We start from the raw sequence: 25,975 nt of genomic DNA, 5'->3' as shown, positions 1-25,975 counted from the left end.
CTCGAATGCCCTGCTGCTGGCAATACGTGAAATCAAATCTGTATGGTAATGTTCCTGTGCTAGGAACGTGTAATTCTTTTAGTATTATATCAGTGCCGGGCTTACATACATCAGGGTTTCTCCTAATTTTTTCAAAAAAACATTTGATCTTTGTTTTGTCAAGCAATTTTCATGCCGTTAGCGATGTCGGAGACAAGTAGGACGGCAGTTTTACGTGGCAGTAGTCCAAACCGCGCGCACATGCTTTGCTGCTGCTGTCTTTGGCTAGGCACCGAAAGCTATAGGAGCAAAACTGAATTCAAGCCAATGCAGAAACTTGGCCTGAGCTGTTCGCCATCCTGAACAATTACATTCCCCAAACAGCAGGTAGTTACATTCAACTCTGGGAGAGAAAGGTTAAAAAAAACAAAGGAGGTGAGAGGAACAATTTTTCAAATCCCCTTGCTGCTTGCTTGCCTTTCCCCTTCAGCCTGAAGGGGAGGCTGGAGTGTCTGAAGCTTCAGGATCTTTGTGTCTGCAGCTAGTACCTTGTAACTGAACCCCTTATCGATATTGCCAATGGGCTCGCTGCGTCGGGGAATAAATAAGAGCTAATCTGGAAGCTGTGTGTCTTCCAAAATTGCATAAACTGGATTTGCATTAGAAGCGAATAGGAATCACCTGCCCAGCGCAGTTGTAGGTTTGTCAAACCAAGCGTTTTACAAACCGTTAGCAATTACGAGTAGCCTGATGTTGTGCAAAAACAGGAAAATGCAAGTCACGGCTGTAAGAGTTGATATGTGCTTTCAAGGAGGAGGAAGTCTTTGCGAAATGGCTTAGGGAGTCGCAATACTGTGCCTTTTGCATCGCTCAGTCGTTCCCTTTGCGGATAAAACTGCAGTTTGTTCTGTGTTGCATGCAGCCCCCCTCCAGCTGGCTCCGTGGGTCTGGAGGGGGATGCAGTATCTTCCTGAAAATTAATGCAAGGACTGGAACAACAGGTGGATGCTTAAGTATGTTTTGTTACCGGTTTCAGGCTGAAAGCATCAGATTTTGCTGTGGAGCGCTCTTGATATCTCTGACTCTCAGCACACAGATACTTGGGGGCTCTTATTAAACTTGCGTTAGGTCTGACCCCTCATTCTGCACGAGAGCTCAGGCTTGGAAGCAAAGCTGTCTGGGCTCTGAATTGCTGTCGCCAGCCTGTGGTCTGGTCTGCTTTGGCCAGGCTGCAGCCCCACCGGTTGCCTTAGGAGGTCCTTTCTGTGCCCTGTCTTTTCTGAATGAAGATGTCCCTGTATACTACAGAATCAGTCACGAGAACTGAAGCTCGTGACAAGCCGAGCGAGGAAGCTTCCAGGGAACGCTTTGCTGGAAGCAAGAGCTGTGCTGGCTGGAAGCGCGGAGGAGAGGAGCGGGGATTCCCGGCAGGACAGGGAGCGGTGCTCTCCCTCTGGGGCCGGCGGTACCCGGCAGCCTTCCACACAGCCAACCGTGCAGCTCAGCACTACACCTAAAAACCCCATCTTCATGGGAAAAACATAGGATTCCAATTCTTGTATTTTTTTTTTCTTACCAAGTGAGCTATTTCTGTGAAATAAAAATATTGTAGTAATATCCTAGCCAGTCGTGCTCAGATTCAATGTCAAAGTCAGTAGGTTAAATACTGCTTTGTGCAGTAAAAAGCAGGAATTGATACAACTATTAACATTGGATTTGACTGTTTCTTTTATTCGTAATCCCTGGAGACATAACCTAGGTAATAAAGAACAGGAAAGCTCTGCATGCTGCGGGAGAGTGATTCAATCATTTGGCTAGCGGAGCAGTACTACTGCGTGCAGAGAATGAGCTGGTTTAGATCGTCGTGTTTTAGGCAAGAAGTGTGTGTGAGAATTAGCTTTATAAGATCAAAGAGCGAGCCTCTATTCAGTGAAACATGTTTTGCCCTACCTGATTGCATCTGATCATTTAAAAATATCTCTGTACTAAGACTTTCTTCTTATTTATGTTCATTCTTTGTAAAGTCTTTCCAATTAGGGATCAGATTTCTGCTAAAGCAAAGACATTCCAAACATTCAAGCTTTTGGGGGAATTACCCACTTAAATGGTAGAACTGTTCCTTCTAAGGATTCTGTGTTCACTCCTGCTTGAGCAAACCAAGCGGGTATTCTGAAAGGAGCCAATTTTGGGTTTAGCCGTCGTGCTTTCTCTCAAGCGTACTCGGCTTTAGGCTGTGTGCTGGGCAGCAAAGCGTCCGACACCCTGACACATGGTAGAGGCATTAAGAACTGGCTGCAGATGCTGCCTTTGCAAGTGTAGCCCTATCTAGTCATGTAGGGGGAGGACTGGGCTCCCTAAAAATGGTTACTAGCATGAAGTCAGCTAAATATCTCCGGAAGGTTATTCACAAAGGTTGGAGTTTAGAGACTGCCTGACTCTGAGTGCGTTTCACCCCATCAGAAGGTATTTCCCTCTCAACTGAGCGTTCAGGATCCTTAAACCCAGGCAGTATGAACACTCATTTCCCCTTTCTTTCCTCAAGATCCCCCAAGCTGCATATTTTTTCATATATTCTAGCTGAATCTGCAACTACAGCTCTTTATTCGGAATGCAGGGCCTCATGGATGGTACCTCAGGTTCATTCCCACCGAAAGTTATAGGACGGCATGTTCAGTATTGAAGAGTTGTGTTCCCACTTCATAGCCTGTGGGACGCTCTGGATGCCAGGAACTGAAGAGCTCGATCCATACTGGCTGAGACGGCAGCAGACATTCCCTGGGGCAGTTTCTCACAGTGTAGCAGGGTCTTGTTTTGTACAATTTTTTCCTTCCCCTTGTTTTAGCCATTTGACACTGTCCTTCTGCCTCCTGTGCCTCATTCCTCCTCTTTCCTTTGTGTTTATTGACTTTGGATGAAGGAGCTAAGGCTGGTATAAACCTAGCTGTAATCAGAGTAAATGCCACACCGCAGCCGGGGAGCACTTTGTCTCATGGCTTTCGGTATTATCCATTACTTTTGCTTTTTCCTGGAGGGAAGGCACGAGCTCCGATTTCTGTAGCATCAACCTTTCTACATTCTGACAAGTTAATCAAAAGTCAGGATACTAAATGAGCAATCAGTTGAAATGTGCTGAATCACTGTCACCTTTAGTCTGCATTCATAGACAGCATTTTCCTTTTTTAGCTTAGCCTTCAATTGAATCTGGCAATTTCTCAGTCTGTTTGCCTTAAAAGACTTATTAGTCTGACAGAGGCACTGGAGGCAATCAGTTAACAGCGCTTCTCTGCAGGCTTGCAGAAGAGACCTTGCTGGTTCCATAGTCCCATGCATCTTGTTCGTCTGAGGGGGTTTTTCACCTTTGAAGTGAAGTGTTTTGTAACCTGCTAGAATTAAGCTAGATAGGAGCTCTCCTGCTGAAGCTTAGAGGAAAAGGTGATAGTGGCTATCCATTTTTACAGTGTGCTGCTGGAAACACTGACAAGCAGCATCTGAGTCACTGGGAAATTGTTTTTCATTAATTGTCCTTTGTTTTGGTTGGGTTTGTTTATTTTTCATTTGGAATACAGGAGAGAGGAAACATGTTTAATCCATGCTGATAAATCTGGTATTTCATTAGAGGAGCTGCTCCTAATCAGCAGCTTCAAGCAAGGATTACAATAATTATGTGGGAAGAAATGCAATTGAGAGAATTGCATTTCAAGACGCCTTCCTTCGAGGCATGCAGTCGGGTGCCTCCTTGCCGCTTGTGCAGGTGGTGCTGCTGTGAAACCAGAGCCGGGGAATTGCGGCTTCTGTCTTGGAGAAAGGTCTCGGGAGGAGAGAGCTGTGAGTGATGGCTAGCAGTGAAATGTAGCAGGTAGGCTGGAAGGAAAGCTTCCAGGCTCAGGAGAGCTTTCTGATCCGCAGTGAATGGCCTGTTCTGCGTTGGATTTCGGTGCTTTAATGGATGAACTCAGGAGAGCAGCCCGTTGCAAGCAAACCCTGAAAGAGGCTTAAATTGCTTGTCCAGGCTCCAGTGAAATTAGAGCAATATACTATGCAGTAGAATTGTGGGTTGATGAACCTAATAAAATGTTATGATCTAAACATCAGTTTGTATATATATTTTTTTTCCCCTTTGACGCTCTTCCCACAGAATTTCCTTCGCTGCCAGAACAACAAGACAAACTACAACTTGGTGTGTGAGACACTGCAGTTCCTAGACTGTATCTGTGGAAGCACAACTGGTGGACTTGGACTTCTTGGTCTGTATATAAATGAGAAAAACGTAGCACTGATCAACCAGACGCTGGAAAGTTTGACCGAGTACTGTCAGGGGCCTTGCCACGAGAACCAGGTAACACACCCAGAGCTGTGAAAAGCTTCACCCTTTCTCCTTACGCCCGCAGCGTGTGCTCTGCTGGGCCTGGGCTCTTGGTCTGCTGGACTTGTGTCGTCTTACGACACTGCTCGCTTTAATTGCCTGGCAAAGGGGTTTTGGTTTGGGGGTTTGGTGGTTCCCCCCACACCCCCCAATAAACTCCTAATCAACTGCTTTCTTGAGGCCCCCTCTGAGGAGTTGAACAACTCAAAGCAGAAGAGATTTTTCTGCTTTTCTAGGGTTCTGGTTGTTTTATTACACTTGACAGGGAAGAGTGGGGAATTTTTGTACTTGAAATACTTCATAGTAATAATATTGCTCAAACCAAGCTCTGCTGCCTGTTATAAGTGAGGCCAGAAACACGTCTGTCCCCCCACAGCCTAAGGGGAGGAGGTTGAGCTCTGTAGCTTCGTTAATGAAGGCGATAACCACGTTGAGGTTGTTCTCAGATGCAGTCTTGTGCGTAGAACCGGGTGTGTGTCGCTGCTGACTGTCCGTGCGCTTGCACGGGGCTGTGGCGGTGGTTCCCGATGAGCAAGGGTTACGTGTTGGTGAGGACCACCAATTGTCGTGGGGCAGGGGAGGCAGACTCTGTCCAGGTCCCCCCAAACCATACTTGCTGTCAGGAGTGGGTTCTGCTCCAAGCAGGAATAACTGTTCTAAAGCAAATATGGTGGCTGAAGTAGGCGTGTTCCAGGGAAGCCGTAACTGAATGATGACAGTAATCCTGTCAGATAAAGCAGTTACTGACCCACGGCTGGATTTGGTCTGCTCTGTGCCTCAGAGGTTGAGTAATTAGCAAGGAACGTGGGAAGATAAAAACTGCTTTTGCAGACAAAGTGGGTGCTCAAGAATTACGGTTTGCTCCAGTGGGAAGGATCAGAGGGCAGGGGCAGCTGTACTGCTTAGCCGTGCTTCTCCACTTCACCTTCCCGCAGGTTGTACAGCCGTGTTCTAGAGCAGCATTGCCAGTTAGTCAGGCCCATTTCTTCTGCCTTTTGGTCTAAATGTGACTCTTGCTGTAACTGTTTCAATGAGTCAAATGAATTCTGAAACTCTAGAGTAAGCTGTACTAAAGAGATAAGTACCCCAAAATAGTCTTCCAAAACTCTGGCCCCTCTGTGGTGTTGACTCAACAAATAACGTGCTCGGCGTGTGTGTCAGCGAACGCTTTTCCCCTTGGACTGGCACGACCTGCTACGTCCTGCGTGCGGGGTGGCTGTCACCCTTCTAACAATAAACCTCTGCACTTACAAACACGGATGTCTGCTTCTTCTCTCCGTTGGCGTACGATTTGAACCGTAGCATGGTACGGAAAGACTGGAATGTGGCTTCTCAAAAAGTCTTCAAGAATATCTGTCCTTTGAGGTGCCTTTTCTTTGTGCACTCAAACATATTTACAGCAAAGCTAAGCGAAGTATAGTGGGGGTGACCGATGTTCAGGTGAAACCCTGCCTACGCGAGAGAAGGCATGAGGCGGTACGTGTCAGTTCATAACTGGCAGCTTGTCTCTGTCGTATGGATCAGGTGGAATAACAACCTTTAGATATAGGTATGGATCTTCGCAGCGGAGACGACAGAGCAGGGCTCTGCAGTCTGAAGCCAGCAAGCTACTATTGGTTTGTATATTTTAGTTATAGATCATTACGAAAGCAGGGTTAAAGGGTAAGCAAAAAGGTTATGGAAATTCACATTCTTTAGTTAAGACTGAAGTAGGTGTTGATTGGCACATCTAAAATAAAGAAAACTTTCCCTAATCTTAGTAAAACAGTGTTCTTCCTTAGCTATGTATTCAGCCTGCTCGCTTTGGCATGTGAACGCTTCGTTTATCGACTGTGTTGTTTTCTGCTTCCTGAGGCTGGGTGGTTTCAGTAGGACATGCCATGGCTGATGATAGGAAAAGCTTGAAACAAAATGCCTTAATCTTTTGTTTTTCCACTGGCTGGAGTTTTCTGTTCAGCTATCCATCTCGAACAGCTTACGAGGTGATGAAAGAGGTGATTCTTCTGTTCTGGCTGGGTCGCCAGCCTAGGCTGCGTTTTTGGTGTAGACAATTAGTGAAGTTTGAATTTTCTTTGGACAGAACTGCATCGCTACTCACGAGTCCAACGGTATTGACATCATCACAGCATTAATTCTCAATGACATCAACCCTTTGGGAAAGAAGAGGATGGACCTTGTGTTGGAACTGAAGGCAAGTGAATATCTTGTGCGACCCGCGTCACCACTAAGATGAAACGTACTTTTATTGTTGGAATTATGTGGGTGTTAATTTTTTGGCACTTATGAATATTGGGATATAATAATATGCATCAGCGAGCTGGAGGCAGTGCCCAAAGATTGTTTGTCGCAGGTATGCCATCTTTAAGTGATAACATGGAGCCGCCAGTTTTCAGAAGGCGGGGGTGCAGGCAGTCAAGATACGCCGAGGAATCCTAAAATAATTTCCTGTTCAAAATTTAAAGCGGATGAAAACCTCTCTGTTGTTGGTGAGCTTTTACATATACAATGGAAGTAAAACTTCTCATGCTACATCTAATTTCCTAATACTTTATTGCTGCTGTTTAAGCAGCTGATGTTTAATCATCAAGAATTTTTTAGGGCTCTTCATAATAATGCTGAAATAATTAACCCTGGTGCTGGCTTCAAAATACACTAGTAGGTTGTCTTCTAGCAGCGGTAGCCACAGAGCACTCCTGCTTCGAGCATGTTGTACAGATATTTCCTTTCTGACTTATTGTCCAGTCTTAGAGCGCAATGTCTCGTTGCTTTCCGTTGCCGACTCACACCATATTATGGGTGATGTGAGTTTTTTATTATTCTAAATAAAAAAATGCTTTTAGACTCAATTAGTATTATACTTCAAAATTAAATACTTTTATTGGTTTTTATTGTCAGTCATGATGGATTTTAATCTTAATTGTTCGTATTAAAGTAGTCTGGTGCCTTGTGGTAGTTTCCCATTTCCTCCCTCTATTTCTTGGCATGAGCAGGTCACAGAATAATTTTCAGTTAAAAGCAGTGAAGCACGTCTGTGTCTTCAGCCTTGGCCGTCCTTTGATTTAATCAGCAGTATCTTGAGTAAAGCTGAGCTGCACCATTTTGGAGTTGAGAACTTGTAGTAATGCTGCAGTATCTTTGAAACAAAACAAAATAATACACACTCTTGAAACCTCAGTGTTTCAGAAACCTGACTTTTAACTTGGGTTAATTTGATGGCCCCCAGTAAGTAGGGTTTGGGAAATAAACTGGTAAAAAATTGTACTAAGCTGTGTATCTCAATAGTTAGAGGAGAGGGAGTGCGCGGCCAGGCGAGGCTGTAGGAGCCCTGTGGGAGCCTGGCTGCCTACCCTCGTTTTTTGACTCCTGGCAGTGATTGGTGGTGTTCTTCCCTCCCTTCAGAACAACGCTTCAAAACTGCTCTTGGCAATCATGGAGAGCAGGCACGACAGCGAGAACGCAGAGAGGATCCTCTACAACATGAGGCCCAAAGAGCTGGTGAGTCCCTGGATCACCCCAAAACTCCCGACTCCCTCCAAGCCAGGTAGAGGAGCACTGGGGAGACCGGGGTGGCCACGTCCACCCCAGGCGTGCTGCAAGAGGTCTGTACATGGATCGCTGGCAACTGGAAGGCCTTTCAAGGATTTGGTTGAATTAATGCGGCATCCCCAAGGCACGGGTTTGTCTTGTTCCCAGGCAGCACGAGCAGTTAGGGAAGCCACGCTGAATGCTGCAGAGGAGGCATCCAGCATCCTGCATAAAGCAGGGAGGGAGCATCGTCTGACACTTTGGAATCCACACGTAGAAGCCATTTGCACAAGAGGCAGAGAGGAACGACAATTTCTTGTGGCCTAGAAGCTGTTCAGTAGACTGTAGCAGGCTTTTGGGCTGGTTAATGTGTTAACTGGTGAAAACACAAACAGGACATTCAAAGTACAGCTGAAGCGCTGTCGGCTTGTCGTGGTGCACGTAGTAGCTATGGTGGGGGCCAGAGGTCAGACATGACGCACCGTGCCACGAGGGTGGCCCAGAGCGTATTACCTAGAGGGGAACGCGAAGTTTAGCTGCTTGTGTTGAGGAGCTGGGCTGAAGGTGTTCAGTTCAGGTCTCCTGTTTTATCCTGGATGATGAAAAAACCCACTGACCTTCCCCTTGAATGTATCTGCTCAGCTCCCTTTCGCTTCTGTAGGAGTGGCAAATGTGTACTGGCCTCAGCCCGCGGCCTGAGCTGTCTCTGCATTGGCCTCTGTCTGTCTTTCTAGGTGGAAGTGATAAAGAAGGCTTATATGCAAGGAGAAGTAGAATTTGAGGATGGAGAGAATGGGGAAGATCTTGCGGCATCTCCGAGGAATGTGGGACACAACATCTACATATTAGCTCATCAGGTAGAATTTCACCTACAGCTTTTGTAGCAGCAAGTGTCACAAACTGAATAGCGAGAGGTCTGCTTATCCCTGGAATTGCTTCAGTGACTGACCTCTGAGATAAACTCCCTGCGTGTTCTCCTCTTATCAGAGCAAATTCCAGCCCTTAAAGAATCAGAAAATTCTGTAATATAAGAAAATTTTTTTAGTTTTCTTTTATCACGGGAAGCAGGCAGGCTCTTGACCAAGTTTCTGAAGACACGTGATCCAAGTTCTTGGCAGTACTGGGGAGCAATGTATTTTTTTTCGGCTGTATCAAAGGTTACTTTATACTCCCAAAGAACTCGTAAGCAGAAATCTCACTCTGCTTTTACGGTTCTTGCCACATTCTCTCTATGTTGGAGACAGTCAGGTTTGTTGTATTGATACAATGAGGTATTTAAAAGGCCAAGGAGAGGCAGGAAGTATATCTAGATCTACTAAATATATTGATGCTGCATGTATCACTGCATTAGAGACGACTTTTCCTTTAGCATCTGAGAAGAAAAACTATCATTATGCTGTAAAATGAATTTAGAGCATCCAGAAGCATTTTTGGAGCAGTGCTCTTGTGCATCTGCTCTTCAGTTGATGGAAGTTTTCTCTTCCATCCTTGCCTGGATACTTGTGCGATTAGCACACCTTTGAATTAGGGTGGGTGTACAAGGATAGACCGAATGTGGATGTTCAGAAAGTTTCCCAAGTCAGGCAAAGGGTGGGAGAGGGTGGGTAAAAGAGGATTACAACACGGATATTAAAAAAAAAAAATAATACATATTTGAATCATTCTGACTTGCTCCCAAAATAGAGCTGCAGGGTGTCTGGTTGGCACAGAACAAGCCTTCTGTCAACTTTGCCCTTTCTTAGCAGCTGACTGCGTACTATTTCTTTTTTTATGCCAAAAATCAGAAATTTAATATCATAGAGAGACATCTGGTGTCTCCCACTCCCTTTGCTTTCCTTTATTTTAGTTGGCTCGTCATAACAAAGAGCTGCAGAACATGCTGAAGCCGGGAGGTCAGATAGAGGGAGACGAGGCTCTGGAGTTCTATGCCAAGCACACGGCACAGATTGAGGTAAAGGGAAGCCGGTGGCTGCTGGGAGGTGTGTGGGGGGAGATGATCTGCTGCGGAAAGAGCCGCTTGGAAGAGAAACGGTGCAGTTAAACACCGGTTACATTATCCGTGGTATTTTGATTGAACTGACTACCTGTGTGTGGACTGTCATCTTTGACATGAGAATGTATGTGTACTTATTTTTTTAATTTTATTTTTTGACAGCCGCTGGGGGGGAGCTATTTTTGAGCTGTCATGTGTGGGCTTTAAGATGGAGCTGAGCAGAGCTCTGTTGGCAGGAGGAAGTGTAACTTCGCTTCTGTTACATTTTGGCCGGTACTATTGCTGAATCCATAAAGTTAGTGATAGCTTTTGCCATTCTTTCTGTATTAAAATGACATTTTGGCCTGATGCACAATCTAAGATGCTTCTTAAAACACACACAAACATGGAGAGTTCACAAAACTCTCTGAAAAGCAATAGAACCTCTTATTCCTCACACTTGCCTGTGCAGTGTGTGGCTAAAATTTGCTAAGATTCTTGAATTGGGCGACCAGATTGCTCAGCTGCAATCGGTGAGGGAGTCACTGGGATCCTTGGAAATCCCAGCTAGGTATTGCAAGGATAAGACCACAGCATAGAAATTGTCAGCCTTGGAGCTAAATATAGGCCTGCTTTGAAAGGTAAATTAAGTGAAGTCTCTACCAAGCTACTGTTCTACAAAACGTGTCCAAATTTCTACATGTAGCTGGTTGGAAAGGGGAAGAAAAACCCAGACAAACCAAGAAATAAAAGAATTTAATAACTAGGAAGAACTCTAATAAAGCTGCGTTTCAGATTGTCAGGTCAGACCGTACCATGGAGCAAATTGTCTTCCCTGTGCCCAGTATCTGTGAATTCCTCACGAAGGAGTCCAAGCTGCGGATATATTATACCACGGAGAGGGATGAACAAGGCAGTAAGATCAATGACTTCTTCATGAAATCGGAAGACCTCTTTAATGAGATGAACTGGCAAAAGAAGCTGAGAGGTAGGTTGCCGTTGCCAGGGTGGTTGCGTGGAGCTTTACCAGCAGAGTGCTGGGGTCAGGTTTTCGGAGTTTGAAACGTTGACTCGGCAGCAGATGGTTCCCCGGTGCAGCAGCAACCTTGGTAATTGTTTGACAGAGTCTGCTCCTTTGCACGATGGCAACCTGTTGTAATGAAGTCAAGCTTAGTGCAAGAGCGGTATGGACCAACTGGAGGGGAACCAGGGGAGAGTGGTGAGAAAGATCACAGGTCGTCTTCTCTAAGATGCGACAGGAAGGAACAAATTTGTGGAGGTTTAGTTTAAACGAGAAGGCGCTTGGTGGCAGGGAGAAATGGAGGGGACGCAGCTGAAGGAAGCAGTGGTCTGGTCTCCTTCCCTGCACCGGATCCACGGAGCAGTTCCCTCGCACTGTGAAGAGGAGCGTGGCTGGGTAACGCAGCGTGGACTTACGGCATCTCCAGCAGTGGAGGTATTTAAGGAAGGTTAAACATGCGTTTTCCAGTAATGGTAAAAGTAGAATTTGCCCTTCCTTTGGGCAAGGAATAGACTCGCAGACATGTCGGCTAAGTCCCTTCCAGCCCTGTGATGCTAAAATATCTGAGAGCAAGCATTTTCAAGCACTGCTTTTCCCTCTGAGGTTCTTGCTGGCAGCTAGGAAAACTTTCAAAATGATATTTGCATTCATTCAGTGCACCAGTTCCCCCAGTAAACTTCTGAACTCATTTGCTTAAATTTATTTTAAAAAAAAAAAAATCGTGTTTTACTAAAGCAGAAATGTTGCACATGAGGCTCTGAAATGTGTGAGATAAAGCAGTTATTTCCGGCTCAAGTCAACATCTGCCATCAGATACCGCTGTTGTTCCCTGTGCTTGAATCAGCTGAACCCCAGTTATTAGCACAAGAGCACGGACTGGTCCGGAACCGCCTCCTAGAGCAAGCGTGAGAGCCGGCTTGTGCTCTGCAGCTGCGCGCTGCTGAGAGCCACCGAGGCCTGCCTGCTGCGCCAGGCGATCCACGCCAGCGTGGTTAGCACAGGTTTTCCCCCGACAGAGGGAAAAAAATTAGGTGAGAAGGGACCTCTTCACCTCCCTCATTGTGAAAACTATTTTTTTATATAACGATTTCCCTTGTTGCAACCTCTGATTGCCTTTCACCCTTTCACTGTGCACCTCCAAGAGCAGCCTGGACTCTTTCCAGTTTGTTTTTAGGATGCATCTGCACAGTTCACACTAGAGCTGATGATGTGTTGCACGTTTGGTAACAGAAACTCAATATTTGCTTCTGATTGTCGGTATGTATGTATATCTAGAAATGTTAATAGATCTTTTAACAGAGAAAATCAATTGTAATCATGTTAATATTATCAAAGTCAGGTACAGATAAGACTGCCTGAAACTTGGTCAGCTCTTCTGAGGTATTTTTCATGTGTGTGAGTACTAGAGTGGAGCTATTTCCACTGAGCACAGTGGATTAGTACTTCTGGCAGCATCAAAATCCCCAGGAAGCTGCTTCCTGAAGTGACTCTTTAGAGCTCTACAAGAACACGGGAGCATTTGACGTCCTAAACAAACAGGCAACTTTGTCTTTGACAGCATCTATATATTCTGTTAGATTTTGTTGTTTGCTCGAATTGTCTTCGAGGATCTCCAGGCAAGCTGTGAAGACATCCATAATTACCAACAGAGCACAGATTGATCAAGATCCACCCGCAGAAGAGGAGAATTACCTCTTTTTTTTTTTTTTTCCTTCAACAAACTGAAATCATTTAGTCTGTCTCCTAATATTCTGGTCTTGTTTGGCCCCTAAGTGATATTCTGTGCTTATATAATAATTTCTCACATCTTAAACACAGGTCTGTGTTTTGGAGGCACGACGGGCTGGCAGTGCTCTGTGCGATACCACTTACAGTTTATTCAAACCTGAGAAAGACTTTTTAAAAAAGACCCGTGTACTTCCCCCTTCCGCCCGTGGTGCTGGCTCATAATCTGAGCACCATCAGTCTCCTGAGGTCTTAATTAAGAATTCAGATGCGCCTGCCAAAAGCAAGCAGAAGTGCTACGCAGGGCAGAGAGGCTGCGCCCGTCCCCAAACGAAGGTTTAAAGTAAAACCTGGAACTTTATCGTGACCCTTCTTACGACAGTTTCATACAAATGAATGCAACGTGCTTACAAATTCTTCCAGTTAGAATGACATTGAGAACAGAAATAATGTAGAAATTAATGCATCATCTATTCCAAACTTTGCTACATCACGTTTCAGTGAGGCTTCACGCGTGCCCGGCTGATTAGGTGCAGTGAGGCTTATAGTCTTACAGTGACGGGGTACCTTTCTGTAGTTCTTTCCTTTGCATTCAGCTGTTCAATAGATTTGCTCTTCATGTGCATTTCAACTCAGTATAATGAGGCATTGTGTAATTCTTTTAACCCTTTTTTTTTTTCGCTTAAGATGCTAGAAGAGCTGATTTGCGGAAGGGAAGTGGTGGCTACTGTGAGGCTCAGAATTGCTGCATTCATTAATTTATTCTGCAGCCCCAGTTTGCATTTTCATCTTTTCCCTAAATTTCACTGAGCTGCTGCTTCTTTGCTCTCTGGTGTCTGTACGTGTTACCTCCTTCCAACGGGCAAAAACATTAGCTCTTTCTCTTTGAGAGCATTTTTATTGGTTTTTTTTTTTTTTTTGCCACTCTAGATTTCAGCAGTACCCGGTTTGCTGTACAGTAAGCCTGCAGGAGCTAAAATCGGGGGGATTTTGCCTTGATGTGGAGGGAATTACTGTAAGGCAGCTTCTTAGCTGTCCTGGCCATCTTCTGGTCCACAGCCACTTCAGAAAATGAATCCTTCTGCTTTCTGTGCCTCGAGTCTTGCTGCAGAGGTTATTAAAATCAGGAGTCTCTTTTGAAAAGTATTTATGTGTAGTGTTAAGAATTTAAAATGTGCAGCTGTTTAACTGTACGCTTCGCTCTGTGCAGATGTGCTTGTCCTTTGCCCACAGGGCAGAGGGGGGGCCGGCGAGATTCAGCTCGGTTCTTATTCCGGGGCTGTATCGGTCTGTTATCCGCTTGGAGTTGTCTTACTGGCTTGGCAACTAGTCTTAGCTTTATTGCTACGTCGCTATGCTGTGTCTTGTCTCTCAGTTGTCCGCCTTGCGCTGTCTTCGCTGCGTGTTTTTCTGGCTCGCTGCCGCGGGAGGGATGTTTGAAGGTGGGCAGCATCTCGTGTAGGTGAGCCGCTGGCGGCAGCGTAACTCGAGGGCTGGGGCTGAACCTCGCCGGTGGTAACACGTACAGCTGTTCTTCCTCCTAATTGTTCTTTGTGTGACTCTGAGTGCGAAGCATATGGGAAACCTGAAGTCCTTCACCGCTTGCATTTCTGAACTCGTTCTCATGCTGCTGCTAAATCATATTTGAAAACATGTTCCTTTTTAACGTGAGTCCTTTCAGGCAAATCACTATCTAGGAAACTGGAAGTACCCCAGAGATGGAGAGTAATCAAACAAACTTCAGAATAAGCCATGAATCAACTCTGATCTCAGTATGTCTGATCAGTCGAACTACTGTTGATGCTGTGCTTTTGGGCAAACTGAAAATGAGCTAAGTTTTGGTGGAGATTAATTTTTTTATATAGACCTCTTATTTTTTAAATGCTCCATTAAAAAGAATTATTTTTCTCTTTTGCAGCTCAACCTTTCCTATACTGGTGTGCTCGCAACATGTCCTTCTGGAGCAGTATTTCCTTTAACCTGGCTGTCCTTATGAACCTGCTTGTAGCATTTTTCTATCCATTCAAAGGAATTCGTGGAGGTACCAATATTTAAAATACAAAAATATGTGAACAAATAAGGTATAATGAGCCAAATTCTGCCCCCCGCCCCCCACTTGTGTCTGTGAATCCCTGTTTGCTTCAGTGGGGATAGGAGAACAGAAACTGGCTTTTTTTTTTTTAATTGCCTTGATTTAAATTGTGCTGTTCTCTGACTTACTTTTTCCTGAGGCATTTGTAAGGAGAATGTAGAGCCGTGCTTTTTCCTCAGGGGGAAAAAAAAATTATCAAAGACAGACATCCACCTTTAATTACTTGACTGTTCTATTTGTTTTAAAGTTCTGTAATTAAGTATTGAACTAAAAATATGAGAAAAGTTTAATTTGATGTTTTCCTTGAGCTTGCATTTTATTAATGCCATTTTCCATAAAACTTTCACGGTAACGTAGCGCTTCAGGAGGCGTCTGAGCGCTGGGCTTGGGTGAGTGGGATTGCCCTGCCTCGGCAGGTGAGGCGTACGGAGCGAAGTGACCTGCCTCGTGCCATTAGCAGTCGAGGGAGGATACAAAAAAACCGAGCCCGTCTCCCTTCTGCTGCTGTCTCTCCTAGGAGCCCCTCACCCCTGCGAGCACCTAGAGCAGAGGCGGCCCGAGGGAGCGGGGAGGAGCGTGCCGGCCGCGTCCCCTGCCTCGGGAGCAGCCTGCTGCTCGGAGGTGCCTTGCCATCGGCGGGTAGCAGTGGGTTTGCTGCCGTTCCTAACATAAAGTACGGGTGAACGTGTGTGATTCCCGTGGGATTGCACAACCTTGCTGTAATAGGTCTCATGGAAGTTGCTTTTGAGCCAAACAGTGGGTTGGTGTGACAGTGGTGGTTCTTAGAGCCAATTCATTAAATAGTCCCAGTGGAGTCCTGATGAGATTCAGCTGCTCTTCCTTACACCCAGCCTCTCCTGAGAGATGCACCCAGGGCAGGCCAAGGGGTGGATTCATGTCAGCGAGACTCAGGAAATCTGGGGAAATATTCTTGTGAATGCTTCCATCACGTTTGTCGCTTGCAAAGCTGGTGTAAAGGAAACACTTAGGTAGGAGCTTTTGCTACGTCCGTGTCAGCTGGAGCGAATAAGGACCCCAGCAGTAAAACCTCCTCCTGGAGAGGGTGATTCATGTTCAAGCATTCACTTCCCTTTCTTTTGAGATTCATAACAGAACAGGGCCACTTAGATGCTTAACTCTTCCTATTGAACTTCCCACTGCATCTTTCTTGCGTTCGTTGCTACAGAACCCAAAGACGATGCAGCCCAGATAGCAGTAGCCTGATCAGAACAGAATTATCGGCTGTATATCAGCGGTATAAAAGCCGCTTCACCCGTTTTGCACCTCACCAGTTAATTTAGATGGAGGAGAGCCGTAGTTTTGTCCAAGTAGTGTTTGACAGCAGCTTATGGTCGCAGTGGGGTAACGGCGCCGGGCGCGGAAGACTTGCGTTTAGGGATTCTTGCATTTAGAGAAGGTACAGGATATTTCAGACCAAAACCTAGTATTCCTGAGAGGGGGAAGAGTTAGTTGCCTTCTGCAACATTGGGCGGTGATTTCAGCTGCTGTACCTCTGCATCGCAGACCATGGGGCAGCCGGGATCCCGTTCTGGCCAGCAGTTGGTTGGAAGGTTTTAACAAGACGAACAGCAATTGAATTTTCTGTCTCTGGTTTCAGAGATTGCAAGTTAAAATTTAAAAGTCTGTATTTATGGCTGCTAGGAAAGCTGGTAATTAAATGAGTTTGTTGAGATTAGAGTGGCAAGACGTGGAGGGGGATCATTTGGCGTTTTGAAGATGCCCTACCCTGCATATTTTGAATACTTTTTTGGGTAATGTTTTGATGGAATCTCTTCCTCTACTAGTTACAATCAAAAATGTAAAATAAAAATATGAGTATTTTATCTTTAGCTTTTTTTAAAAAAAAAAAAAGGCTCCTCAAAGCCACCCCTTTGGGGGAAGTTGTTAGTGTCTTGCGTTGCTCAGACGTGGTGAACTGAGCAGCTGATTAGCATCTGACTGTAGCAGAAGCGGTAAAACTTCTGACTTGAGGATCAGAAACAAAACTTGGATGCCTGGAATTCGGTACTGGAATGGTGAGAATTCCAGAGGCAGGGCGAGCTTCCTACGGGTCCTCCCGGCTACACGCTCCTCCGGCCAGCAGTCGCGTCATGGACTCGTGCGCTCGCAGCAAGGCCTGACCGTAGGTTCGGAGCAGACGGCTGACGTCGGGCCGACCGCGGGCTTGGTGAGCTTCATTTGCCAAGGGCAAAGACGCTGCTCCCAGTTTGCTCCCAGACACTCTCTGTCTCCAGGGAGGAGAGACAAGCCCGTGCCCCGAGCCCCGCTCTTTCCTGCGAGTGCTCACCTGGCCCCGCTGAGCTCTTTGTATGTCACGGCATCGCACTCCTCGTGCTGCTGTCGGGCCTCTCCGAGGTGGGTGTTACAGGCCACAGCTGAGGACTTCATTAGCCCTAGTTATTTCTGCGGGCCTGCTGGGAACTGCTGAAACTTCTGAAAGTACATAAGTTCCTGTGCCGTGGATGGCTTTGTAATAGCTGGGATGTTCAGACACCTGTGCAGGTGCAGGCAGGATCTGCCTCTCACAGCAATTCCCAAGTCATCCCTAAATGAGCTTCTGCACGTTTTCCCCTCTCTGTGCTTTTTATCATTCCCAAGCTCTGCACCTTTTGCTGCTTGACAGCTCCAGTAGCAGTGGCTGCGTTGCTCTGGGATCCCAAACTCCCTTCAGACAGCGGAAACATCTGTTCAACTTTACGCTTATTAAGTTTTAATTTCCATCTATCCTCTGCTGTCTTTATTAATCTACAGTGATTTGGAACAAAATTAAATGGCTGCTCGTGGTAGTCAGATGAGAGCAATATTTCCTAAGCCGCCTGAGTTTCGGCGGGGGGGTAGGAAAAAGCCCTCAGCGAATGTTTTGCCAATAAGACACAACAGTCCCCTGAGTACGTTCTTGCAGCAGGGCTGCAGTGCTATGAAATTTGAGGGGTCTTGCCTTTTTGTCTGTTGAGACAGTTGCTTGAAGAAAAGCATTTTTTTTTTTTCAATGTCAGTTTTAAGAAAAAGATGTCTTTTATATTCTGCATAAACCCAGGGTAAACGGCATTTTCGGCTGAGCATTTTTTTATGGCTCTGTCAGAGAAGTGTATTTTTAGCAACACGGGCTGATGTTATATAAGCAGACAGTCTCATGGGACAGTCTAAATAGAACCAGAAATAGCAAGAAATGACAAAAACTGGTACGAGGTTTTTGACCAGAAGCATAACAGGAGAATCTGCTGTGAATCTGGACCTGCAGGAGGGTGTTGTCTGCTCTCACCCACCCAACCAGTGCCTCTTCAGAGGACGTTAGCAAAATGCCTCTGCTTTCCAGCGTTCAAGGTGTATAAGCAATGAACACTAAAATGAAGAATCCTCTAGTACTGGAGCTTATCATTTACATAATGCTTTAGTAACAAGTCTGTAATTAAAACCTGCTGAAGGCATTGGGCTCAGATGTTCCACTTACCTCTGAAATCAGTAGTGTCTGAACAGGAGGCTTAATGATACTCCACCAGAGATAAGATAAAATAGCATTTATTTGGTTATTTTGGTGTTGTTTTGCTTGGTTATCCAAAGTGTCGAAATGGAGTTTGTTTTTTCCCTCTTCACCCTAGGTACGCTGGAGCCCCACTTGTCAGGCTTGCTGTGGACAGCGATGCTGATATCTCTGGCTATCGTTATAGCTCTTCCGAAGCCCCACGGCATCCGAGCCTTAATCGCTTCTACAATATTACGACTAATATTTTCAGTTGGTTTACAGCCCACTTTATTTCTTCTGGGTGCATTCAACGTAAGTATCGAGTGGGCTTTTTTGAGGTTCTCTTGCATCTTATGTAAGGGTTTCTTACCTGCTCGTGAACACGTCAGGCAAAAATAGCCTGGGACATTGTGATGGAACTGGGAGGAGGAGTAATTCCTTCTTTGGGCTGCTTCTAGCAGAATTGCTTTGCTGCTGTTCGATTAATCCTGGTTCCGTAGGCTGGAGACCTCTAAGGTTTCGCTCAGTTTTGCCACAGTCTAGAAACAGCTCCCACTCCAGCCATAAACGCGAAGAAGTCTCTGTGACCCTGGAGTACACGGCTATTCGCTCAAACCCACCTCCCGTTCAGTGACTAAGCTACACCATTTTCGGGGTTGTGTAAGATTCACTAAAGAGTGCATTTCCCAAACGTCTGTCTGAGGTCTACCTGCCAGCCAAAAGCTGAGACTAAGCAGTTTTACTACAGTAATATGTGGACTGAGCGTGTAAGCTGAGCCACCGGAGAACTTCATTAACACTCAGACCCGGATGCTTGTGGTCTCTTGTGGCAAGCAAGCCAAAAGGGTTTCTCTATGACTGAGTCAGCAGGAGCTTTGCAAAGACATGTCTTCTCAAAGCCCTTGTCTTTATTATGGAGTGCCCGGCTTTCAAGTGCTTCATTTAATAGCGCTCCTTGTCTTCAAAATACGTCACTGAGTGCCGTGTACGACGGAGTCAGAGCTGCGTTGTGAGGGGGATGGTGGTTGTTACTGGTAATTGTAGCATTTAGCAGGTTGCAGGTATGTTGAAGGCAGCTTTCCTTCTGGTGTTGGTGGCTGGTGCTACACGGGGGGATTGCTGGGTGCATGATCCGAGAGTGAATTGCTGAGGCAATCTGGAGCACTTGCTTATTAGCAAGCAATAGGGGGTGTTTCGGAATCGTAAGGGTTGCCGTAGGCTAGAGTTATTTGACTGCACCAAGTGCCATGCTTGGAGCAGGGTGTTGCTTTGGTGGTTTGTTGGGGTTTTTTTTAAGAAGGGTTACCCCTCACACCAGGGAGTGTTTTTACTACTTCTTTAAATCCGGGTCTTGATGCCTTTCAACAACAAGCTGGAGACAGGAGCCAGTGCACGTGTTCTATTAGCCACGTGCAGTTGTAGTTTTGGCCCACCGTCTCAGCTGTGCAGAAAACAACAGAGGGCAGGTTTCGACGGACGTGCACAACGCTGTCGTGTACCAGACAATTGAGCACGGTTGTTGATATCATCGTGGAGCCAGGTTATCTCCAGCTCTGAAAAATTGCCTTTTGTTCCTGAAAGCCACACATTGTAACTAATTTATGGTTAATCTTTCCTTAGGTTTGTAATAAAATCATTTTCCTGATGAGTTTTGTGGGTAACTGCGGAACCTTCACTAGAGGATACAAGGCAATGATCATGGATGTAGAGTTTCTTTATCACCTGCTGTACCTTCTGATTTGCGCTCTGGGGCTCTTCGTACACGAGTTCTTTTATAGTTTGTTGGTAGGTATTCGCTGCACCCTCAGAATATTTTTCTGTCTGTGTGTTTGCGAAGCCCCATCTCGGGCATATCTAGATGTGTCGTACACCACTTGCTTTCTGGTTTGCTACTGGGAAACTGTTGTACAGGTGCTCTTGAGAGCGGCTCGCTGGAAACGTGGCTTGGGAGGAGTTACGGTGGGAGGCTGTGGGACTCCCGCCACATCCCCTCTTCCTGACTGGCATGGACAAGCAGAGACTTTGTGCTTAAGTATAATACACAAGACGTGTTTGAAGTTAAATTTAGGTAAAATTGCTCATTACAGTAAATGGGTATGCAGTTGCAATGATGGTTTCTCCCCGTGTTAGTCCCCGACTTCTAAGGTACAAGTTTTCTAGGTGAGACGTATTGCTTGTGACCCTGCTCTGACTTCCAAGGCAATAAAATAATTTAAAATGTTGTGACTCCAAGTAATACCAATACCTTGTGAAGGTTTAAGCCTGAAGGTCTTATAAGCTCTTAAGTAAGAAAAAAAAATTGAAAAATCTAGCCATAGAAATGTTAGCGGATCAGTAGGCACTTTCTGAGTTACCATGCCGTAAGAAAGAGGTGCGCGGTCTTAAAAACGGTTTACTCTGTTATTGCCAGTAGCTGTAACACAGCGTCCATGCTTTGAGCAGTTGGTTAACTTCGGTGCGTCTCCTCAGCTGTAGCCAGACTCCAGACCTCACAGGGCCAACACGGATGCCTGGCATACGTGTAGTTTCTGTTTGGGGTGGAATTCATCTTGCACGGCACAATGCCTTTAAGAATAAGCGCTGAAGGAGTATATCTAGTGTTGGTGGAGAAAATGTGTCACTTCTAAAGCAAACCTTAAATCCCATTCAGAACACGCTATTTTTGTCCCTTTGTTTGATGCTTGCTACATCCTCTGGTAACTGAATTGTTTACTTTCTGTGTTCAGGTAGGTCCAATTTATCAAATACCTGTTTCCTCATTGTCAGCCTGCCTGGGCTGTGCTGGTGAGTTGTCACAGACCCAGAGGAGTGAAAAATGAAGGAAACATCTGTAAGAAGTTTAAACAAAGAATTCAAGCAAAAATATTGCTCACTTAATTATACACTCAATAAACTAAGACTTAAAGCAGATTGCTAATTGAGTTTTGAAATTAGCTCTTTTGAGATTGTGATGGGGCAGATAGTGCTATAAAAAAAAGGTACAACAGTATGTGTTAGCATCTTCGTGTTTAAAGCACGCACTGCAGATCTGGCATTTAAGCAAGAATACCTGCCCTCACACCAGGTAGGGGCTTCTTCCCAAGCTGCTGCTCAGGACTGGAGTGCGTGACGTGCAGATGAAGAGGAGGGTAAAGCTGCCTCCATTCTTCATCTTTCAAAGTGCACGGCACAGGACTGGTGCAGCGGGGGTGAGGGACCCCATCTCCCTCGTCTCCTGCTATCTTTTTCTTTGTCAATACTTTAAATTTCAGATAACTATAAATGAAAGAAGTGCTGTAAATGCCTTCTAAAACATCAGGTTGGTATTGTTAACGTGCTGCCCCTCGCTATGCCAGGGCACCAGTGGTATTGGCAGGACGTGTGAGAAACAGCCTGTGCTTTTGTTCGTTGTCCCCCAGCTCTTTGACTTGGTGTATCGAGAAGAGACCTTGCTCAACGTCATCAAGAGCGTCACTCGCAACGGGCGTTCCATCATCCTGACTGCTGTTCTCGCTCTCATCTTGGTCTACCTGTTCTCCATAGTGGGGTACCTCTTCTTCAAAGATGACTTTATCCTGGAAGTAGACAAGCTCCCTAACGAAACGTTATTGCCAGGTTGGTACCGGTGACTCAGTTTGATGGTTTGTATTGAAGAAAGTGATGGGCTTCTGCTCCCCGGGGCATGCCGAGTGTCTTCCACCTTTAGCAGGACGTACTGACTACCTCACCAGCTTGTCTTTCTTCCAAAGGACACTGTTTAAATAGAAAACAAAATTTTTTAAAAAACCCAAACTGATAGGGGCAAACGGACACCCCAGTATTTTTACAGAAGGCTGCAATCTGCTGCAGCGTAAAGAGGGATGGGGAGGAGGAACCCCTGGAGGCAGCACTGAGGCTCTTCTGCAAACGGTTGAGATTTCTCCCCTCACTGTTTGCTAAAACAGTTGAGATTATCTAATTCAGTTACACCTACTCCCTCCCCCAGTTTAATTACAAGCAGGCTTTAGGTAGGCCATCGTGGAGAAGGCTCTGCACTGGGAGAATTCAGTTCTGCCTCAGTTTGCGAGATATTAAATGCTTATATTGGCTTTTAATGGTGGGGTTTAGTTTCAACATAACAAAAATTAATATTTTATCGGCAATAACAGGCTGAATACAAACGAACGGCATCAAAGAGATGATCCTGTGAAGTACAGGCTTCTCAAACTCTGGTTTACTCATAGTTTTTATAGACTGTATTAACCTCCCTCAAATACTTGCTACAGTTTAAACTCCGTAGCAGACTTTTCTGCGCTGACCTTAGGTTGCTTATTGTAAGTTAAAATTTAGGGGGTTTTCCACCCTGCAGCATCAACCAACTCACTCAGTGGGTGGGAAGCACAGAAATTAGATTTGTTAGAGGAGAGGTTTGGGTTTTGTCTCATTCTGTCTTTGGTTTTTTTCTCTGACGCTTGAGCTTTTCAGATAAGTATTATTTGACATTGCCACTATTTTTTTCTAATTTTACCGCTAACCCTGCGCGAGACCCAAACCTCGCTGACCCTGTTATTTCCCGTTTCCATGCAGCTGGAGGAATGCCAAAGGCACATTGCTGTGTGGCAGTAGGTTTGTTGCAAGCCCTTGAAAGGCAAGTTTTCAAGGCACCCTGAAAATTTCAGTTACTCTCTCTACTTTGGAGCTGATGGAAAATAAATGTGCAGCTTGCGTCTTTAATTCATAGAATTAAGAATTTTATGTTGGAATTTAAAATCATTGAATGCGTAAATCGCAAAGTACTGTGTCCTTCTAAATTCTGGGACAATATACTATTGTAAAGCTGCCTAGCAGTCACACGCTGAATACGGTGAGGTACCCTAATATGCGAGAAGTAATCTTGTAAAACATACAAAATGTTAAACTATCCATTTGATTCATCGCCTTCTGTTTTTAGATCGCACAGAAGCAGGTGAGACCATGACTGGAGAGTTTCTCTATTCAGATGTGTGCAAAGCAGGTAGCAGTGAAAACTGTTCTTCCATCATTCCTTCAGACCGTAAGTATCTGCTCTTGACTTCATAACTCACACCCTGGGTTGTCACACTTCTTCTATCTAGTTAAGCACCTTAAATTAAGAAATTACAATCTTTTTTAAAAAACTATGTAATTAATTGGGGAACAAAGCTACCATGAGAGTATCTAACTTGAAAAAGGATTCATTTAGGCTGACAGCATAAATGACATTTGTTACATGAAGTGGTTAAACTAGAGACACTTAGAATGAAACCATACTTCGATAAAACACTGTCATATTCTGTAATTTTCTACCTTACCAATTTGAGAAGGAAGCGATGCAGTTTACCTCATTGCAAAGTTCATTATTTTAAAACATTAGGCTATTAAACGTGATCTCAGAGGATAATACCCTGTGAAATATGGAGCAGAATATTGTTTATTGTCAGCATTATTCTATCCAGCTAACTAAGGAAACTGTTTTTAATATCATGGCAGGAAGTACTCAATGGATTAAGTAGACACAGTAGGTTTTGAGATCAAAAAAGTGCATGCAAGATATTACTTGTAGAGTAATCACCAGCCTCAGATTGGCTCTTGAAATATCAGTTTTATTTTCTAGCAAATGTAATTTACTTCTCGGAGATTTATGGTGCTGGCTGTGAGAGCCAGACAGAACATCACTATTTCTCTTAGAAGTGGAGCTCTTACGCGGTCAAATGTTTCAAAGGTCAATAATGGCCACGAGCCCGTGCTCGCAAGAGGAGACGGCTCCGTATTGCTCAAGTGTCCCCTTTGATAACCTAAGATTCAACATAGATACAAGAATAGCTGCTCTAGTCGGCTCGGGCAGGAGTGTGCTGCTTTGCCTTCATACACTCTGGCTGCAGAAAGGAAAACTCCAGAGATGGTTTTTATATCTTAACCAACCTGATAGCAGGGTCCTGTGCGGCCGGGGGTATTAATGATGCCCAAAGACTTGGCCATTTCTCTACCATCTCGGGTTTTGGCAATATCTGGGTTGCCCAGGGCCTTTCTAAGGCTGTCTGTGGGAAGGTGGGATCCACTCCTGAGCATTTTTATGATGAAATGAAAGTCATGAGACTTTTAATGGGGACAAGGAGAGTATATGAGGTTAGGTAATTAATTCTAGCAGTTCTGCAACTGAAACAGTGAAGTTGGAGGCTTCAGCCAAACGAAGAGAGGGTCAAAAAAAGTGTGTTGCTTTTTTAGTAAAATGCTGTTTCCGTAAGCAGTGATATTTTAGCCATTTGAAAAATACAAGTCGAAGTTGCCATTTTGAGTGCAGCCCAAAGGCTGTGCAATCTGTTAGGCACCAAGGGAGAGTGTAAGAGGCAACACTTTGTCCTCTGAGCTGTCAAAAAGCTATGATTCTGTATAAACAGGCATCTGGTGATCTGAGCTATGCATGCTAACAGAAATGGAAAGAGAGATGTAACCGAGTCAAAGACAGCAGTTCAAGCACAAAAGCAAACTCTTGCTGGTGGGGAGAGGAGGGCAGGCTGAGCAGAGACCTGCGCCGACGGTCGGCCCTTTGCAAGGGCCAAGGAGGTTTGCAGCGCTGGCTGGAAATGTGGCGGTTTGCGCAAAGGAGAGAGAGAGCATAAGCAGCAAAGAGTGGGGAGAATTATTTAAAACTGATCTTCTTGCCTTTGAAACGTGTCTTTGCTTGCTGTGTTAATAGAACTGATTGCTGAAGAAATGGAGGAAGAGAATAAGGAGCATACGTGCGAGACGTTGCTGATGTGCATTGTTACTGTACTGAGTCATGGGCTCAGGAGTGGGGGTGGAGTAGGTGATGTGCTCAGGAAACCATCCAAAGAGGTAAATTATCACTGAATGGGGGCGGAAGAGTGATAACCATGTAGGGCTGGGGATCTGGTTCTGCTGGGGAAAATGTGTATACACTGCCTTTAAACAGATGTAGGATACATCGCGACTAGAAGGGACCACGCTTTCTCTCTGTAATACGGTTAAATCTCTGTAGGATCAGATTAAACAGCAGCCAGTTCAAACAAGCTTCTACCCATCCTTTTTTTTTTTTTTTTTAGGGCTTTTTTAGCTTGAGGGCTGTCCAGAATGGGGCTCAAAAGAACAGAAATGGTGTAGCCAACAGTCTGGGGGTTCAGGATCTGAAGAAATAAGGGAGGTACAAGCTAGTGAAAGAGTAACATGAGGTAGCAGAATGAAAGTGCAGCGGTAGCTGATACCGTGCTAGGGGCGTGAGTTTCTGCGGTGAGCATCCCTAGGGGAAGGGGAGATGCGTGGGACAGGGAATGGATGAGAGGACAGGGACTCGGATGGGTTGGGACTGGGGGAAGGAAGGATGGATGTTGTTTGGAGCCATCATCGGAGAGCGAGGGCCACTCAAAGCAGCAGGGGTTTCTCATAACACCCGAAGCTGCCCATAGAGCTGCTGCTTTAGCTGTTTGTGCCCGTTCGAGTCACAGGCTGTCCTCCCTCTGGTCATTCCCCAAAGCCACATCAGGGGCCAAAGGAGTGGTCTGGCTCAGAGTAAATGCTTCTCCCTATTGTCTGCGATTTCAGAGGGTTTTCTAATATTTAGCCTTATTTTCAGCTTACAGTGGCTTAAAAGTTATATAACTCGTAACAGAAGTTTGGCACCCAACTGGCAGGACGGTTCTGAAAATGGGGGTTGGCTGTTCAGGCCTGCAATGAATACGAAACGGGTGCCGGGGAGTCCAACTGAATGTCCGTATACGTGGTTGTTAGCATAAATGAAATTAATGCTGTTAAATGCCAGTAGAAGATTTTATGGTCAACACTGATCCAGTATTGATCTATAAGCAGGTTAATATAAGCAT

The 25,975-nt window shown here is 45.2% G+C and overlaps 1 protein-coding gene across 5 annotated transcripts in view; it reads left to right on the top strand.

Moving 5' to 3' along the window:
- The window catches only part of ITPR1 (inositol 1,4,5-trisphosphate receptor type 1), a 180,009-nt gene that overhangs the window by 134,844 nt on the left and 19,190 nt on the right, over window positions 1-25,975 (top strand). For all 5 annotated transcript variants that reach the window (XM_064453422.1, XM_064453424.1, XM_064453427.1 and 2 more), the window contains 12 exons: window positions 4,115-4,315; window positions 6,423-6,533; window positions 7,742-7,837; window positions 8,602-8,724; window positions 9,714-9,818; window positions 10,635-10,827; window positions 14,504-14,626; window positions 18,298-18,473; window positions 19,782-19,946; window positions 21,560-21,755; window positions 23,071-23,172; window positions 24,835-24,974. In XM_064453422.1, coding sequence (XP_064309492.1) covers window positions 4,115-4,315; window positions 6,423-6,533; window positions 7,742-7,837; window positions 8,602-8,724; window positions 9,714-9,818; window positions 10,635-10,827; window positions 14,504-14,626; window positions 18,298-18,473; window positions 19,782-19,946; window positions 21,560-21,755; window positions 23,071-23,172; window positions 24,835-24,974 — 1,731 coding nt within the window. The remainder of the gene's footprint in view (window positions 1-4,114; window positions 4,316-6,422; window positions 6,534-7,741; window positions 7,838-8,601; window positions 8,725-9,713; window positions 9,819-10,634; window positions 10,828-14,503; window positions 14,627-18,297; window positions 18,474-19,781; window positions 19,947-21,559; window positions 21,756-23,070; window positions 23,173-24,834; window positions 24,975-25,975) is intronic.

The sequence above is a fragment of the Phalacrocorax carbo genome, chromosome 6 (assembly GCF_963921805.1).
Source record: "Phalacrocorax carbo chromosome 6, bPhaCar2.1, whole genome shotgun sequence".
Lineage (NCBI taxonomy): Eukaryota > Metazoa > Chordata > Aves > Suliformes > Phalacrocoracidae > Phalacrocorax > Phalacrocorax carbo.
This window is presented reverse-complemented; position numbering and strand designations above follow the sequence as displayed.